Source organism: Neopsephotus bourkii, unplaced genomic scaffold (assembly GCF_033783945.1).
Source record: "Neopsephotus bourkii isolate Nb327-2 ecotype Australia unplaced genomic scaffold, CSIRO-AGI_Nbou_v1 NB_54, whole genome shotgun sequence".
Lineage (NCBI taxonomy): Eukaryota > Metazoa > Chordata > Aves > Psittaciformes > Psittacidae > Neopsephotus > Neopsephotus bourkii.
Genome location: NW_026900571.1, coordinates 1,004,413 through 1,023,662, shown reverse-complemented (window position 1 = coordinate 1,023,662; position 19,250 = coordinate 1,004,413). Strand labels below are relative to the sequence as shown.

General features: G+C 36.2%; 1 protein-coding gene across 6 annotated transcripts in view; it reads right to left on the bottom strand.

Annotated features, from left to right (window-relative positions):
• The window catches only part of FRYL (FRY like transcription coactivator), a 164,032-nt gene that overhangs the window by 1,707 nt on the left and 143,075 nt on the right, over nt 1–19,250 (bottom strand). For 5 of the 6 annotated variants that reach the window (XM_061352826.1, XM_061352801.1, XM_061352811.1 and 2 more), the window contains 7 exons: nt 16,924–17,177; nt 14,401–14,608; nt 12,324–12,473; nt 9,680–9,778; nt 4,979–5,047; nt 1,623–1,640; nt 560–670 (listed from right to left, as the gene is read on the bottom strand). In XM_061352826.1, coding sequence (XP_061208810.1) covers nt 560–670; nt 1,623–1,640; nt 4,979–5,047; nt 9,680–9,778; nt 12,324–12,473; nt 14,401–14,608; nt 16,924–17,177 — 909 coding nt within the window. The remainder of the gene's footprint in view (nt 1–559; nt 671–1,622; nt 1,641–4,978; nt 5,048–9,679; nt 9,779–12,323; nt 12,474–14,400; nt 14,609–16,923; nt 17,178–19,250) is intronic. The other variant, XM_061352822.1, reaches the window with a different exon arrangement.

The window sequence follows — 19,250 nt, the reverse complement described above, 5'->3', positions numbered from 1 at the left end:
TATATGTACATGTGCACATCTGAAGAACACATTTTACTTCTACAGTTAGTACAACAAATCAGACGTAAGATGTCTAGAACACATTATGTAGGATGGGGGCTAAGATTGCAAAGTGGTTGGTGGCTGAAATGACAGAGTTCTCTATAAATCAGCTGGTAGCAAATGATGGTGTTTGCAATAGGAAACATTGGCATGACGGAAGGGGGCTTCATCACAGAACGCTGTTGATTGGAGTTGATGTGCCCTGATTGTAGCTTGATTAGAATACACCAGGAGTGCTACTGAAATACTTTAAATCCTCATCACTGGACTCCCTGCATTTCCTGCCTGTTTAAGAGCTTTCAAGCTGTACAAAAATCAACAGACAGTTCAACATCTCAGAAAATTCTTGTCAGTTCTACTTAAACCTTTTATTAATTGGCTATACAAAAACCAGCTCATACCCTCCTTCTGCTTCTAAAAAGATGTCCCACTGATTAAAATACTGTAAAAATGTATTTTAAATGGATTTGCTTTAAAATGTCAACAATTACTAGCTAAATGGCATGGTTTTAATTACCTCTGCTTCTTTTTTTATTGTTTTTACTTGGCTGATGAGTTTGCAATAGGCTTGGAACAGAAGCAGCAACTGGAAATGCAACTTGTATAGCCTCCGACACAACTCCAGCTCCTACAAATGTAAACAACATTATTATATTCAGGAAGTGCAAAACATCTACTATCCAATACAAGAGACAATAATTGACAACTTCTTCAGTACAGAATTTGCAAGATTAAAAGTAGTTATTTGGTTACTGAAGAAAACGCCAAAAAGATTTAGAAGCTAATGTAGCAGGGAGCTAATGAAAAGCAGAGGAGAGCTTCATTCATTCATTCCAGATTTACAGGTAGCCTCTCTCATACAGGTTTAAAGTCTATGTTTTAAGAAGAAGTTACATTTCCAAGAAGGGGCATGGAGTGGGATGTCAAGGGATTGAAAAGGCATTTTGAAAAGTCATGTTCCCAAGATAAAGAGTTTCATAGATCACTTACTTGTATTGTTGATATTTTACTGTTTTAAATTCAAAATCTAATATCCAGAAGAAGCAGTTGTGGTCTGTATGTATGAAATCTTTCATAATCATTAATATAAATATGTAAGCACAGTATATAACCTAGCCTTTAGCTTACAACTGCCTCATGGAGCAAGAGCAGAGTAACTTTATTTTTGGAAGCAAGAGTAATGCTTCCTGTATAAAGGTAGCTCTCATTCTATTTTAGAAAAAAATGTGATATATTCTTAAGGAAATGAAGCAGCAGCATTAACTTATGCATTATCTTGCTTCCATTTTTATGTGTCTAGAACACCAGTAAGTGCAGACAGTATTAATACTGCTTTACATACAGACATAAAAGCTAGTGCTAATGGAATAATCTTCGATAACATTTTACTAACTATAGGATCCTGTTATCTATGAAGGACCAACAGTTCAATGGGTTAGACGATGCAAAATTGAAGCACACAGCATTTTTGTAATAGTCTAGGACAAGACACCACTATGTCACAAATGAACGAGACAGATGGAGACCAGTTTGGTGACTGGCATGGTTAAGTATGTGATAAATCAAGAACCATCACTTACTGCTAGAATTTCCATTTGCTAAGCAAGAAGATGAGCAGGTCACAAAAATACAAAGAAAGAAAAGAAGATCAAGAATTAGTGTAGGAAATAATTTTAATTAGGGTAAAAGATGTCCCAGGTAAAATGGAGGAAGAAATACAAGTAACATGCTCCAAATATACCCTGAATGGAAAAACTTAACAGACTGAATTTGAACTGAAATTACTTGCTACTATAGCTAAATATAGGCAGCACTGGCTTTGTCATCCCACAACATGAGCAACATACTTCACTTACAACCCTGTCTAGTCTTTATACGTTGTGTAGTCTTAGAGGTATGCAGATTTAAGGAAGTAAAATTCAAGGGCACTTAGGTCTGAACATCTGTACATTGCTTCTTACTTCTTCTGTAATACTACAGTTTAGCAAAAATAATACCTTTAAAAATTTGAGATATAATGTTAATTTGGATTCTGAATCAGTTTAGAAAATTACTGGTTTTGCCAAACCCAATTCTCAACACCTCATTGTGAGATTTCTGTAATGTCACTGCACTCGGTTTTTATGAGCTATTTCAGAAAAATGGTTGGGAAGGAGGGGTTTGGGAGGGAAATCATCAGAAAATACACTTGTCAGACTAGGGGCAGGAACTTCTGTGCTTCGTAAAGCACTAAGTGTATTGATGACATTTCAGCAAGTAAAATGGTCACAGTAAGCATACAGAGACGCAACTGATGTCTGATTCCAACAGACAGAAGCATTTGAGCTTTACTAAGCACATAGTTACACACAATGTGTGTAAGCAATTATATGTGTGCTTAACAGACTATAAACATTGCATGTTTTTGTTCTGTACTCTATGGCATCATATACATAGCACAGTTACTATATAGGCAAAAACCTCTGATGGAGAGAACACTGTGAAGAAATAAGATCTTGAACTGCCAAAAGAGGATAAGAATTCCCTGCTTAATGAAGCAAGAGAATCTGACTTTGAGGAATGGCAGGGTTGATTATTTAATATTTTTAGCCAGTAAATTTCAGGGTCCTTCAAGCCAAGTGTCACTATTACTGTCAGCCATAAATAATTCCTCTCCCTGAAATCACACCTTGATAGCTATTCTAAAATCTAAGAGAGGTTTTGCTTTAGAAATGTCTTTGTACTGCTTCAGTGTCTTTCACATACTTGCTGGCTGGAGAAAATCTGATTTTTCTACCTGCCAGTCCTGTACAAACAGTCTAGCCAGAGTCCAGATCCATTATTTCAGGCTTGCACATATGTACTAATAGCAAAAACCAGTAATTAGATTTACTTGCACATCTGCTGGCAATGCATGAGCCAGAACAGGATTCATCTTGCTGTTTCTTAACTGTATTGACCACAGTGCTAAAAATTAGTACGAAAATCTTATTTGTTGGTGAATGAAAAATATCTGTTGAATGAAGCAGCTCTGTTTTCCTGAGCAAGAAACACAACCTTATTTTTAGCATTAACTGGTTGCCAGCATAAACTTTTCCCAACACTATATTTACAAGGACTTTTGAGACAATGATCTCATACTTGATAACTTCTCAAGGCTCTACATGCTTCTGTGAATAAAGTTGGAACTTCTGTAAATGGTGTATATTTATGAAGCAGGATAATAGGACTCCTGTCTTTTCTTTGGGTACTACGCATTCAACTGACTTTAGCTGAACCTGCAACTGAACCTCCTTATGTGCAAGGAGCACACAAGAAAATGCATGCCTTGCAGGTTATGATTTAAAATCAGATCAAAACAGGTCCCCACAAATAATGTGAATGGTCACATAACCCTTTTCCAGGGACTGTCTTCAAACCCTCCAGAAACAGGGAAGAACAGACAAAACTGCCTCACTTGGAGCCCTGGATTCTCTCCATACAAGCCAAATGAACGCCTGCATGTGGATGTTTCTCCATTTCCCAGTTTTCCGAGCTATACAGTGGAAACAGTAACGTTTACCTTCATGGTAAGAATGATTATATTGCAACAGCTAAATATTAGAATGGTTTCTTGGTGTATATAACCAACATTCTAAATACGGACTGAAATACATAAGTGCTGCTTTTTTATTAATACATAGAACATTTACTGTAGTAGTAAATGTTGTTGCATATTTCTAAACATGTATCAGTATACAAAAAAGTAAACCAAATGTAAAATACACTAAACGTTATGTTCACAGACAAAGCAAAAATCCTTGCAAATAGTAGCAAATTATTTTGCTGTATTACCTATGCTTGTCCATGTGGATTTATTTTTAATGTGCAACTTTGATGCAATGTAAATCAACAGTATATTATCACACACATTATATTACTCAAATTCAGGTGCATTTTGTGATTGAATTAAAAAACCACACATTTTACATATATAAACACAAATGAAAACTGTGTAAAAGAAGAAATAGTCTGTGCACAGTATTAGATAAAAAATAATAAAAATAAATAGTAGATATTTCTATTGCTGAACACTGCATTTTCAGCAGCAGAAACATAACCGAGTGCATCAATGACTAGAGTTCCATTGAATAAAAGGAATAAAATTCCTCCTTTTTCAGCTTGGATTTGGGATTTTTGTCAAAATGAAATTGGGAAAAAGTAAGTTCATCTGCTACCTGCAACTCTACTTTCTTACATCTTTCACTGTTCTTACTACAGGATTCTAGATGGCAGATTCCTTGTACCTACTAATGACAGGCTTTAGATTTCCTTTTTTATCTACAGTGCCAATACTATGCAGCTATCCCCTCTACGTGGGGAAAAGCTATCACTTACTATAGCAATTAGTAATATTAAACATGAATGACTGCCATGCAAATACATATAAAATACTGAACTAATATTAATAGGTTACTTCACCTATTGTTGTTAGATGATCTTTTGATAGAAGTGTTTCGTGAGATTTTTGCCATACTGCTGCTTTACTCCCTGTTCCTTCCCACCCAGATAGTGGCTCCAGAAAGGTCAGATGTATTTATATAGTACTAATTATATTCAATTCAGAAGAGGGTTTTGGTTTTTTTGGCTAAATAATTCACCTGAGCACATAAGCAGAATACTGATATTCTTCTTCTAACAACAACTGCAGAAAAGCAGGCTTCCTGGTATGCAGATGATTATCTAGCCTGCTTATCTACCCAGTGTTATTAAGTCTAGAACCCAAGATGGGTTGCCAAGCTTTTTTTATTAGACCAGTACTTCATAAGAGTCCAAGCATCCAAAAGATAGGATGATAACTGAAATGAAAAGCTTTTAATATTTTAAATCTCTCTGAAAATATTGAAACTTCTGTACAACAGATATAAAGACGGTTTTTAATCTCCTATCCAGAGACTCACAAATGACATACACCTACCTGGGCATCTGTGTTGGCGCCATAAATACCATCATCAGTACCAAATGTTCTTTTGCAGTCTTCTAGCCACTGGAAAATAAATATAAACATGATTAAACATCTTCTGAAACAGAGTGAATATAAGACTGGTAAAACTGTGTAAGGCACTTCATCACGTTTGCAAATTCTCAGATTACTTATGAAAACTGTGATATGAAATGAATTTTTTACTGAAGTTGTTTCCACTAATGATGTCCACTCTCATATGTCACTTTGTAGTTTTTATTGTGTCCCTTCCGATGTACATTTCCTGTAGCCTTCATTACCTCAGACAGGGACAGCAGACATTAGTATAAATACTAACGTGTGACTGACTTTGGGTACTATTTCAGTGAGACATGTAGAGGGTGGAGGCAAAGAAATCCCTTTCATTAAATAGGATCATATTTTCTCTTTACTTGCTGCACAAGGTTTACAGCAACATGATTAAATGCACGTTAAAATATAGCACTAATTCAAAATCGAGAGGAAGAGTAAGCCTGTTAGATTTCTTGGGACCATTTCAGAAACAAAAAGAAATAGAGCTCTCCTGTATAACTAGATACAAGTGTGGGTTTACTGGATAGACAGAAAGAAAAAAGAGTATTTCAATGGACGTTTAGCACCACCTCCAGTTTGTACAAGACAGGAAGATGAAGTATGCAGATTCCACTCTCTTTCCTGAATAGAGGGGTGTATTTAACCCCTGTTCCTACAGCAGACAAGTTTATTGATTTCAGTGAACTACCTCTTCTTTTAGCTTTGACCGACCATGCAAATTAAAAAGTGTTAATATAAAGCATTTGCCGAATCAAACATGCTCCTATTGGACAATAAGAACTGATGATCTCATGGACACAGTGCCCAGCACATTTTTCTGTACTGTGTAAACAACTGCAAGCATGAGGTAATGTGCATATTACCGAAACGGGAATGCGTCATGTTGAGATAAAGCGCAGATTATCTTTTGAAATGAAGAACAGGCTCCATACATCCAAGAAAGAATAATTTAGCATACTGTATTGATATCTGGAGTCTCACAGGAAATCTTAGTGACCTTTTTCTAACCTTTGTCTGATGCAAGAAAAAGAAAGATGTGCTTTCCCATCTGCTCTATTTAATAAAGGTTACTTAGTGAATTAACTAGGCCTGTGTGCTTATCAAGAGGAGAAATGGAATTCTCGAAACACCACAGTGTCAGTTTCAATTAGTGACATGGATACCAATATATACAGCAAATCTCATTTTTCTTTTTATCTGACAGCATCCATTGGTAACAGAACAATAGGTTTGCACTGGAACAAACAGCATGAGCAACTGGGAAGCTACTATTTATTTTCATATACTGCCATTTTAAGATCTTTTTAAATCTTGAAACCAGTCTGAAGAAAGAATGTGCCTAGAATGTTACAACATACCTATAACCTTGTATTTCCTATTACATTTACCTGGTTCAGTATCTTTCTCCTAATATACACATGAAATCAAAGCAGTTTTTTTGCAGGGAAATAGAATAGTAGCTCCAAAAGGGTGACAAAATTAAATTGCTAAAAATCTTTACCTAATATATGTTTAGCATAGATTTCCTCTTTGGGAAAAGCAGTAGATAGTGTAACAAAATAATCTTTAGATGTTTGCTTTACATCACTTTATGTTTTCGCCATGTATCTCCTACAAAGATAGAGGGTGAAGAACATTCCTGAAAGCATAATGTAGGGAAGGCTGTGTATTGGTCATATAGCACGGGTTGGTTTGTCAGAATAACACCAAAGCAGACATCCCAAGCCACCCCTATGCTGCAGGTACCTTTCTCAACTCAGTACACAAGTAGGAGTGTCAAGCAACTGCAGCCCAAGCCTCTTAGTTTTTAAATTTGATTCATGTCAGTGCCAGTACAACACATAGCACTGATAGTGACAAACATCATCTGTTAGGGTGAGCTTTAAACAATTTTTCATGAAAGAAGTTAACAGAGAATTTTCCTGTGGTTAATTCTAGAGGATGCCACATTAATGTGCATATATGTTAACTTACATATATTTTATTATACAATAGACCAATCAGCTTAGTTTGATCATTTTTCTACATGTTTCTATAAATAAAGCAAGGATCTGCAATAAGCTCGTTATGTGTTTTCATTAGTACTTTCAGAATGAATAGGATACATAGTACAATTGTCTGCAATAACAGAAATTCACATTTGACTGAAGGAAGACTCTTTCAATCACTCCCTCTACTCTTTAACAGAGCAGAGTAAGAAAACCAGTCAAACCTATCTGACAGGTAGCTTTGGAAGACTCAGTCTACGTATACTATATGCTATATCATACACACCCCCCAAAAAATCAAGGACCAACAACTCAAAAGTTTTAGAAAAATTATCTGAGATAATTAGCCATTACTTGTAAACTAACATGCTAAAAAAGTAAATAATGCACTAAATGAGCTTAGTGACATGCTATCAAGAGTCCAAAATGACTGGTTGAAGCTATACATTTTTTCCTCCCCAGTGCTGCTTCTTCCTATTTATAAATTAAATAAAAGTAAAACCCTGGCAAAATGCTTTCAGTTAATTCAGAACAATTCCTTTCATCCTGTGAACTTTTGTCCTTCTCCAGTCACTTACAGCTCCTGTGACTGAAGACAGGCTGAGCACAGGCACGTTACTGGACACTCTTTTGACAGCTGCACTACAGAAGAACAAGTCTTTCAGTATGATATAATGACAGGCCAAACAAGATACCCATATTCATTTATCAAGAAAAGAAAATAAAAACAAGCTCCTACTATCCAGCACAGATTTATGTCAATATGATTCATGACAGTGCAAAATTAGTTAAAAATACATTAAGTGAATCCATGACCATATGAAAGGGATGCAATTTTAACTCTTCATATTTTGACAAATCAAGCAAACAACACCGTTTCTCATTGCTATGACAAACTGTAGGCTAAATAAGAAGTTTATATAGGGAGAATTCCTCAATGTTTGGATAGTCACCATTCTGAATACACACATGAGTTCCTCTCTACCCTGCCTCCAATCTTTCCATATGACCCTGGGGCAAATCAGTTAGCTTCTCTGTGCTTCATTGTTGCTCTCTAAAATGAGGAATAAAATACATTTTCTCATAGGCGTGATGACAGCATTATGCATTGGAGCTTGTCAGACATTAAATATTACATTAAGTAAGGCAATCTTGGCCATTAGACAAGCACTTTGTTTCTGATTAAGCCTAAATGGCTAAATGTAGCTCATTATACTAGACCAAATAAATTGTTATTACCACAGAGCACAGCAAAAACCACAGCAACTCTTTGGCAGAAATGCTGGCTTGGATCCTAGAAACGGTGTCTCTACATTAACAGTGATGTGTGGCATACTTTAGCACTGGTTTTGAGGAAACTGCATTTCTTTTGAGATCCTTTCCACAAAAAGGTGTGTGTCTATTTGTCTGTTCTATTCAACAGATGAATTCACAACAACCTTTGCAAGGCAGAGGCCACCATTTCCTAATAAACTCAGCATAATCAAGAAACACGCAGGCACTCGTGCTACAAAATACAGCTCTGCCAAGACATCATGGCTTGCATTGTGGTTCTGTTTCACATCACTCAAATTTGCTTACACAGCCCCTGTCATGGCCTCACAGGCTGTTGAGAACAGTAAGAACTGCCTTCAAATGCCAAGTTCAATTTTGCTAGGAATCACTGTCTCTCTACAACAACAGCCCCATATATCCTTTCCCTGTACCTGCAAAACTGATTGTAGAAGCATATTTTCTTTTGGCTCTTGAAATAGAGATTTTGCCCGTTTCAGTTTTCTGGACTTAGTAGCTTCCTTTCTGAACTTCACATAAAAGTCCACATAAACAAATACACAGACCCTCGCTACAGAAGTTTTCCACTTTTAACTCCATGCTTCTTTGCAAAAAGATATAACCACTAACATATGCCTTGAAAACCAAACTGTATTATTCTAAATAACTGACAAATGTCAGCCTCAGTGTGATCCAGTTGCCAGACGAGATCTGAATTTCTGTGTCTACGTATGACACAGCTGTTTAAGACCCCCTTACAGTTAGTGGAGATCCAGTCAGCAGAAAGAAGTCTAAAGTCTATTCAGCCGAAGAGTAAGTATCTTTATTAGAATAAAATACATTGCTTTCTTGATTTCTTTTATTGTATTGACTTGATCCTTGAATACTATGGGTGTTAAGGCACTTAATTTACATATAGGTAGTTACCTGTAAGTGTCTTAATCTGCAGGTGAATCCCACCCTACTAATCTAACAAAGTAAGCCAGAGTGTTTGTAAAGAATGTTTTTTCCCCATGATTTACTGATATTCCTGTTAAAAATATTTGACTATTTTTAAATGAGGAATGCACTTTCCCCCATGCTGGTGCATTTGTGCAATGTTAGCTATTCAAAGCCATTTTCAGAAGTAAGTGCAACAAAAATGAATTACACATAAGAAGGTGTATGGTTCAGATTATACCTCAGGTTCAGATTATACACATGGAAGAAAACAGAAATAGAATCATAGTAGGAAACAGGAATTTATTTCAGAACTTTTTTCCTAGTCTCCTTGTAAGAAATCATGGTTGAGAGATAAAGACTGGCAATATTTTCTGTATGAATAGGTTCTAATATTTTTTGTTTTGATATATTAAAAACTCACCTGTTCTGCTGCCTCTCTTTTGACATTGTAAGTATCCAAGTGTTCTTGGAGCTCTAGAACACTGAATTTCAATGTTTCTAGCAGGCCACAAGACAATAGCTGGAAGACAAAAGCAATCACCTCTGTAGTCATGTAATATCTGACTATAATCCATATAGTTTAGTATTATGTAATATGAAATTCCAAGTCCACATTTGGAAAAACAATCAAACTAGAATTAGTGGGTACAGATCACTTGTGACACTTTTGAGTTGGCAAATTAACACAGGTAGATGCGTCAGTTAAATCAGTGAACAACAGTTTTCATTCCAAAATAAGGGCAGTACCTAGTTAATACCTGAAGAAGAGATTTCAAAGTGATTTTTAGATCTTTCAAGAAGAAGAATAATAGTTGATATACACATAGCTTGTATAAATTGAATAGCCTGCGGCAGGAAAAAAGGCTCCCCTGGATTGCTCCTGTAGCAGTTGAAGGAGAGCCCAGTGAGGGTTGCTTCCTCTTCTCAAGACACAAACTACACCACCAGCAAAGGCTTCAGTCTTTTGGATATGTGAAGAATTTTCTACCATTAATGGCTTTGCCTTTTTTCAACATAAGTTTCAAAATCTCTTTTTCTCCTCAGGGGCTGCTACCTCAGCTTTGCTCCACACTTTCTTGCTGTAGTTTTATTTCCACTTAGTTTTTTTCTCATTAATCCTTTTCCTGTCACTTCCTGTAATAATCATGACTCTACATTGATGCTTCCTCCCTCACACTGGTCACCCCTTGCACACATGAAGAGCTCTGTGCTTTTTTCAATCCCTGTTACCTCTTGGGCAGCTTGAAAATGCAAGCAGAAGACACTGATCACAAACCTGTGTCACAGTATGAGAGTCACAGTATCCCACGTTACTCAGGGGAAATGATACCTACATGTTTTTCCAACTGCATTATTATTCTACCACCATATTAGAACACTGTATTCCCAACCTCTCTGTCTACATCAACAAAGAAGCAAGCTATGGTTCTGCAGCACACTGCCACTCTGCATTCAACATGTGCAATAAGCCAAGGTGCAAAGAAGTCAGTGGGCATCCTGTATTAGCAGCTGGCCACCAGCTGCATTCAAATTGCTTGCAAAACCCTGCTTTGATGTAAACGGGCATCTTTCTGATAAAAACTATTTTCAGAATGAATCAAAGGCCAAATCTGCCTCAAACGCCAAACTTGTACACGAGTGACATCATGAAACCGAAGATTTGCATGTGAGTATTATTTTGGATCAACCATTCTTCCTTAGTGAGAAGTAATCTGATAAACAAGTAGGTTCATCTCAATTAAATTATTTGGAAAGATTTATCTACACAGTATTTGCCAACATAAGAACACTAATGTGTGCGCAAAAGTCTGTATACTTGAGTGCACATATGTTCCATTTATTAATGCTTTTTCATATTTGAATTTATATATCTATTTATCTTTTAAAACATACAGGCCACTCTAGCTAGTCGCTAGTAAAACTCTTATTGTGGCTTCTCAGCCCAAACAAGTTCCTTCTTTTGGTTAATTCCCACTGCTTTTAAAGTGGCATAAGTTAAATAAAAAAACATTACACATGGTTCCCCTGAAACACGCTATCCACATCATGCTTTTTTTAGTCCCCATTGTGTAAAGTGAGAGTGTAAGAGCCGAGTTGCCCCTAAGCATCAATGGAAGAAGAACAGGTCAGGAGAAGAGTCTCACACTGGGTCAGGTACAAAGATCCATCTATCTCAGTCCCTCCATTTGACAATGTCTAATAGCAGTTGCTTAAGGCAGGGAAAAATGGGCCAATCATGTGGTCACCCACTTGCTCCAGAATGCTTTCTTAGCCTCTGTCAATCTGTTGTTCTGCATATTCAAAAATCTATCCAGGACTGAAAACACAGACAGTAAAAAAAGGCCAGGGATATGTACATGAGCTCAATAACATTTTCTGTTTTGCTGTCTCTTTTCCTCATTATTCTAGCACAGCTTTTTTTTGACTGCTGCTGAACACTGAGCTGACTTCTCACATTAATATTGATTATAACCCAGGATTTCAACTTGCAAAACAACAAACCATTCAAAGCCTTCACTGTGTATCTGTAGCTAGAATGTTTTTCACATGCATCCTTAAATTTACACATTAATAATACAATTTTTAAAAAAGGCAAAATTGCTGCTAGATAAGTGGTTTTCTCTATGCAAAGAATACAGAATAAATATGAACAAGCAGGGAAGGTAAAGAACAGCAAGTGAATTCAAATGGTGTCTAGTATCAGTAAATTCCCTCACTGTTCACTGTTACAGCTAGAGATTATTTTTGGAGAAAATGCACTTTTCGCTTCTGTTTTCAAATGTTTATGACATAACGGCCACCTAACATTTTAATTCCTTTCTGATTGCAATTAGAAAAAGCACATTTTCTTTTTTTTTTTTATATCCCCAAATTATTCAACTGTTTCAATCACTGACGTTAGAGAGCAACCTTTTAAAAGGCAAAAATACAATTAACACATTTTATTCAAACCTCTGAAAACCTTCCCAAGCCTTGCTATTTTCCAAAAGTTAAGGCGTCATTTTGTATGCTACATAAGAATGTTTAAGCGGGCATTTCAGTGTGTGAGTTTATGAGATCTTTACCGTTTCTGCATCCACAAAGACTGTTGGACATTCTGAACACATCATCATCACTTCCAGAGAACTTTTAAACTTTGTTCCAATGCGCTGTAGACTTTCACCAAGAAAGCTGACCGAGTCATTTGTTATAGATACAAACTTTCTTTGAATAGTCTAGAAATCAGATCAGAAAAACATTTATTTTACATTGGAATTTATTCCTCAGGCTTTTCAGATTGAGAATTTCAGGGCAAAATTCCAACATGCCAGCATATATTTTTGTCATTAAATTACAAACTAATACATAATTTGCTCTGAATATCTATGTAAAACTAGCTCCAGAAAATGCAATCAGTCAATAAAATCAGCCTGTATCCATGAAGACAGTAACTCCTTTCCCATCTAAGCCTTTAGCTTCAGTATAGCAGCATGACTACTTGACTGTATGCAGTATAGACAGTAGTTCAATTCATTTGAAGTGTTCATGTTGCAGAAAATTATCCAGTTTTACAAGATCTGTGTAGCACAATCTGTGTCCAAAACTGCCACCTGCAGGATTTTTACCTTCTTCAAAAATCAGTCCTGCGAGTAACATGTTCGATTATGTAGACTGTCGGCTTGGCCTAAGACAACACTGTGCTTTGCAATACATAACTTCATAAATCCTAGCAAGTTACATGCAGAATAAAACTATACAAAGATAGATATTTACAGCTGCAAAGTTAAACATGGTGTAGGAGCCAGAAGGCAAAATGGAAAGGTTCAGTCAAACAAGACTCAGCAACAACTCCTCAGGAATGCTTCTTTGCTCAGGTTTGAGCCCTCAATTACTACTACCCACCTTTCCCAAAGTATCCACCTTTACAGTTACTGAGGGCTACCTTGTCAAGCCATAGAAAAGTTTCACCTTTTTTTTCTAGAGCTCTCTCTTTAATGAACACAGGAGAATATGAACTGCTGGCTTTACCACTTTCAGGAAATACCACTTTTTCAGGAAATGCAGTTGTGTAACTGCAGCTAAGCTTTGGTGTAATACAGAGGAACTAAATCCATGATGTCTCAGGTGAAGCAGAAAGGCAAAAAATCTGAAACCAGTAAATAGGAATTTTACAGTGCTGTGACAAAATACTTATGCCATTAAAAATGGAAAACGGGTACCAATACACAAATAAGTTATTGCACAGATAAAGCAGAATATAAATTCTTCACATATAAGTGATCTCATGACACTCACCCTAAACCTGCCCATAAATATGGATAAAATGTGTGCTATCACAGTAAAACAAAGTGAAGCTTTCACAGAGTAATTTATTACAACCTACCCAACAGCAGGTGAAATTAATATTGGAGATGTGAGAAAGTGTTGGAGTCATAAGGTTGTGGTTTGTAGCAATGAATCTGCTCTAGCTCACTTGGCATGTTGCCCATAAATAAAAGTATTACTGCAAATAATATTATTGCAAAGAATAATGTACATCCAAGTGGTACCAAATGCACCATAGGTAAATAGCCATCCCATACATATAGGGAGGATAATTAATAAAAGTTAAGCCATAGTCATTTTGTGTTGGATACCAGATCTATGAGGTAAATACAGTTAAAGAGAGGCATCTGAAACTTGCAGCTTTAGTTGATCTCCTGGTGTTTCAATTACTTCTCTGCAGTAAAAAAACCTTTCTCAGTAGATACATGATAAATCCATTAATGTTTGTCATGCTGTGATCCCATAATAATGAATCCCACGGAAAACCCAGGAGGAAGACTGATTAAGTCTGTAATCAGAACAGAACCTGGGTGACGTTCAGAAAATAAAGGGACAGAACCTGAACTAAGAGCTTACAAGAAACACTGAACTGGTTTGGTTTTTTTGAGCTGCCTTTTTTATTCCTAAGTAGAATCACTCCTGGACAATGTGTAACACAGCAGATATCCCACGGAAAAATAGTGCATGACCATTAAACAGTCTTAGCAACACTTGTCTGTTTTTCATTTGCTTTCTACCATAATCTTGCAGTTTTTGCAGTTACAGTGGGGAAAAATAGTTTTAAAAGCAGAAGGAAAAGAATTCAGACAAACAACCATGCACTGGCCATTCACTGACCTGAAACAACCTTGAGAAGACGTGAAATGTATAGACAGCACAAGATCCATCCGTGTCTGACAGCATTTGATTGACGTGGCAGCGCCAGGCTTGCTCTTCATCATCATATGCCACTGGTTGGAAAGCTGCCAATATGGCAGAAAGAAATGGTGAAGGAGGTGGGGAAGTTTGTACTTCTGGGAAACCATCCTGTTCTTCTTCATCTTGGCTGTGAATAACAAACAACAAGTTTACTCAGTACATTTTTAATGAAAAACACCTTCATTTCGGTAAGAAGGAAAAAATAAGAGGTTTGAATTCAGAACAGTGTTTTGTAAAATAAATAATGCATCAACTAAGGTAACTATGAACCAAGAAAAGAGTAAAAATTAAAAACCCGTATTGCTACTGCAATATAAAAAAATGTTTATACTCTCAAACACCTCCAAGGTTCATTAAAGCATGTTATTTCTATTAGTATCGTCAAAGGGATACCTACATATAAATATACACACACCCCCTCCGTTCAGAAATTGGTATTTTTTGCTTGCCTCCAATACCAAATACAACACACAAACTCACATGGCAATGCAATACTACTTTGTAACTCTTAAGTAACATCATAAGAAAATGGAAATAGATTGGAAGACTTCCATTTTTATAGGCAATCAATTTAACAGACCTTTGTTCAAAGATCATTCTGCAGTCATACTTTCCATTAGGCACCAAACATTTAATAAAAAAATCAAACTGTAAATTTATCAATGCTACTACTTACAATCATTAATTCGTTAAAATTATCTGTATCACAAGGAATGACACATTTTGACACTTCTTGTATAATTACAGTTACACAGCAAAATAGTGTGAGACAATTCCAAGTACAGATAATTTATTAAAATAATTTTTTTAACACATACTGTTTTTCTCATTGAACAACCTCAGTCACAGAGGCACCACGTATGCCTTAAACAAGACTTAAAACACATCTTAAACAAGACTTCAACACAAATAAGAAGTGTGGGTGCTGTTTTTAGGTACATTCATTTCAATAGCACGAAGCTCAACAGCTAAGATGCAATCCTTTTGAATACTACATTTAAGCAAAGCTTCAAAAAGATTTTCAGCTATTTTCTCACTAGTGTATCAACCCTGTAAGTAATCACTTCTGTTGTTCTTCAAACTATGGGTTTTTTCATTTGTTCACTCAGTGTAAATAAACTAAAACCCCATGCCTGGCAGTGCTCAAGGCCAGGCTGGATATGGAGCTTTGAGCAACCTGGTCTAGTGGAAGTGCTGGTCTAGTGTCTGGTCTTTGAGCAACCTGGTCTAGTGTCCCTGCTCATGGCAGGGGGGTTGGAATTGGATGATCTTTAAAGTTCCTTCTAACACTAACCATTCTATGAGTCTACGATTCAGTTACACATTAGGAAATAAACTGCTACCAGACTGTAATTCTTGCAAGGCATATTGCAATAGGTTGCGTATGGAACTGCAGATTGAATTTCTCTGTTACAGTAGAACCTTTTCAAATGCCTTGGTCTTTTACAGCTTCTGTTGTGTTCTTTTCTGTAAAAGACTCCTTAAATGGTCTCTCTGACAGAATATACTCTATGTTCCTATAGACAAGAGGTATATATATATTATTTAGTCTAAACTTCCGAGAAAGTTTTAAGTATGAAGGAGCCTATGACCAATCTGGAATTCATTTGGTTTAGTTTTTTTGTTTGTTGGTTCGAGGGTTTTGTTTGTGTTTTTATTTGTTTGCAGTTTTTTGTTTGTCTTCCCTCCTTCTTAGACCATTACCTTCGAGAGACTTAGGGTTTCATTTTTAATATGACTCAACCAGCTAGGATTAACTCTAACATTTCCTCTCAATAGTTATATTTGCTCTGATATTAAAAATGGGAAAATGTTATTTTACTTTAAAATGTCTTAGAAACATACAAGAGACTGATTAACCTGAACACTGAAAATAAACCTTGGGCAAATTCAAAGACAAAATGGTCTGACTCCTGCAGAATCTTTGATTAAAACAAAACCCCACAAAACCCCCTCAAAACAAAAACAAAAAAATCCAAACCCAACCCAAACCTATCCACCCCCCAACCAAACCCTTTTTTTCCCCCATCTTTGGGTGTCAAAATAGGTTCTGCCATAATTCAAAGCAGTTGAAGGACTGTTATATTGCTTGCAGCTGGTGGCTGCCAACAAAAGGATTCAGAACATCCTCTGACCTCTTTTCCTATTTCTATGCTATTGACGGTGATAAAATGTGCTAGATGGTTTTTTTTACTCAAGAATTTTCATCTTTTCCTGCATGGCTGGTTTCCCTGTACCAGAAACAACTACTGAGAAAAGCACTGAATTTATTTACTATAACAGGCAAAACCAATCAACCATTACTTCTGATATGCAAAATATCGTTTTAGATGCTTGCATTATGGGATTCATGGAAAACCCCAGACCATAGGAAATCCTACTTTGTTTGATTTGTACACTGGCAACATGTAATTTGTTACTTAGAACCAATATTAATCTTACCTAGACAAACCAGAGAAGTCAGCTTCTTCTTCTTCACATCTCTCATCTAGCTCTTTTAAAGCAAGCGTAACATCCTCTTCACAGACAGACTCGGAATAGCTCTCAGGAGCTGTTGCCTCTGCCAGTTCTGTGGTCTCTTCCAACTCAAGAGATTCATGACAGACCAGACAGTCTTGTTGTTCTTGTAGTAGATACGACCCAGTATCTTCACTAGCAGTGCTAACCTGCTCATCCCTTACTGCTGAACTGCATTCCTGTGAATCAAACATACTTTTACTTATTTTTATTGTCAAGGTTTATCTACTCTTACCAGTTTTTATGATGGTAAAGTAACAGTTATAAAAACTGTTTACAAATATCCATTCATACTTTAATCATTCAACTCTTTGGCTTGTTCACACAGTTTTACTGGAGTCAAGACAGGGAGTCTATTCGTAATATTTATAGCTTCTACTTAACATTAATATCCTAGATTTCTCAAATACACTCAAATCTGTTAAGAGAACACTCTCAGAAAAGTACCTGCAAATAGCCTCAAACATATTTAGATCACAACTAAGATCACGACCAAACACAACTAAGACTGCCATATTTTACTTTTCTATGTAAGGACCAAACTGTCTGCCTTATGCTTGCCTTTGGGGTCTGGAACCAGTAGAGAAAATGTCTTTTCCTTTCCTCTCTCATTTTAACAATGTTCTAAAGCATAACCGAGCAACAGTGTATCAGACAAACAATGGAAAAGGGACATTCCACTATTTTTATTATTTTGCAATCACTGTTAATATGGGGCGCTTTAAGGGTTTAACTCTGAACCTCTAAATGTAGGCCTTAGATTACTGACAGTTACAAAGAGACAATGATAAAACTCAGGTAGGTAACATTAGAATGACCCTTTCTCCCTTCCCTCTTCCTCCATTAGCATTATTATACTCATTAACATTGCAACACTGAATAGAGGAATTCAGATTTAGATAATTTATGATGAACTCATTTGAAACCTTTTACTGGATTTTTCTGTGGAATAAGAATAATACTTTATTGTACTTGCTATTTCCTAAAGGCACAAATTACCACACATTTTCATTCTTAAGTGTGCTTGTCTTCCTCTACTGGCATATCCAAGACTGGTCAACAAACCTTTGAACAGCCTCTAAGCACACACATCCCTTCATGGCTTTCATCAGTCTAAAGAGATCCTCTGAGAGATAAATAACTGTACATGTATTGGAAAAGACAATTCAGCTTTAAACAGAACTGTATCATTTTCTTCCACGGTGATCTGAACCTTATCTCACTTTGACTATGGTACTCCTCAACATGATACTGCTGTCATTTGACACAGCTAGTGGCCTCACTTACAATGTCTGGAAGTTAAATCTGGAATTCTATTGCACAGAACAGCATTTTTGTCACACTGAGCAGCTAAGGCACACAGAAATGCATGACCCTTTACAATACCACAGCAAAATAATATGGATTGAAGCAGTGGTCCATTTCTATTATAGATGTTAAGAGATGACACATAGTTGTACTGATCATGGCTGATAGATGTACATATGAGAGATACACTTCTAGAAAATATTTAAGTGCTAATTACTAGCTAGTAAATTTACAGTTAAGTTAGTCTTCCTAGTGTCATGACTCTCAATTTCTGAAATCTGGTGTGCAACTTTGGGCATATCTTTACTACCAAACTGAATGTTCTTTAATTATCTTTAAAATGTCATTTATATTATATAGTTGACAACTCCACAGCACCCAAGGAAAATTCTAGTAAATTACTCCCTCATAAATCCACAGTGCAAATTAGTAAATCAGAGAATCGTTTTAGTCATAAACTTTCACACACTTAAGCTTGTAAAACCTTGTGCACAAATTTGAAAATATTCTTGTAAACTAGACTGGACATGTCTAACTGGAATATGAAACGTCCTTTTTGTAAAGGTACCTGCTATTGCTCGGAATCAGCCAAACACAAGTAAGTAAATTATTTACTTTTTATATCTTCAGTTTTCCTACAAGAGAAGCAAGGAACTCAATTCTATGATTCTATGAACTGCATCTAACTAGCACACACCCCCTGTTTTTAAGTAATTGGTTTTTTTTAATTTTACCTTGGATAAATTTTGATATTTATTTATAATACACACATTTTGATAACTGACACCTGGCATGCAATGAAATGTCTGTGTTGAAAGAGTTTACGTATATAAGCACATACAACTGCACTATGCTGTGAGCTGTGCAGTATAAGAACTCAGAAAAAAAGATCAGGTTTACTGTCTTAAAAATTTCCCAAAGTGAGCTGACAGTTGATATTCTCA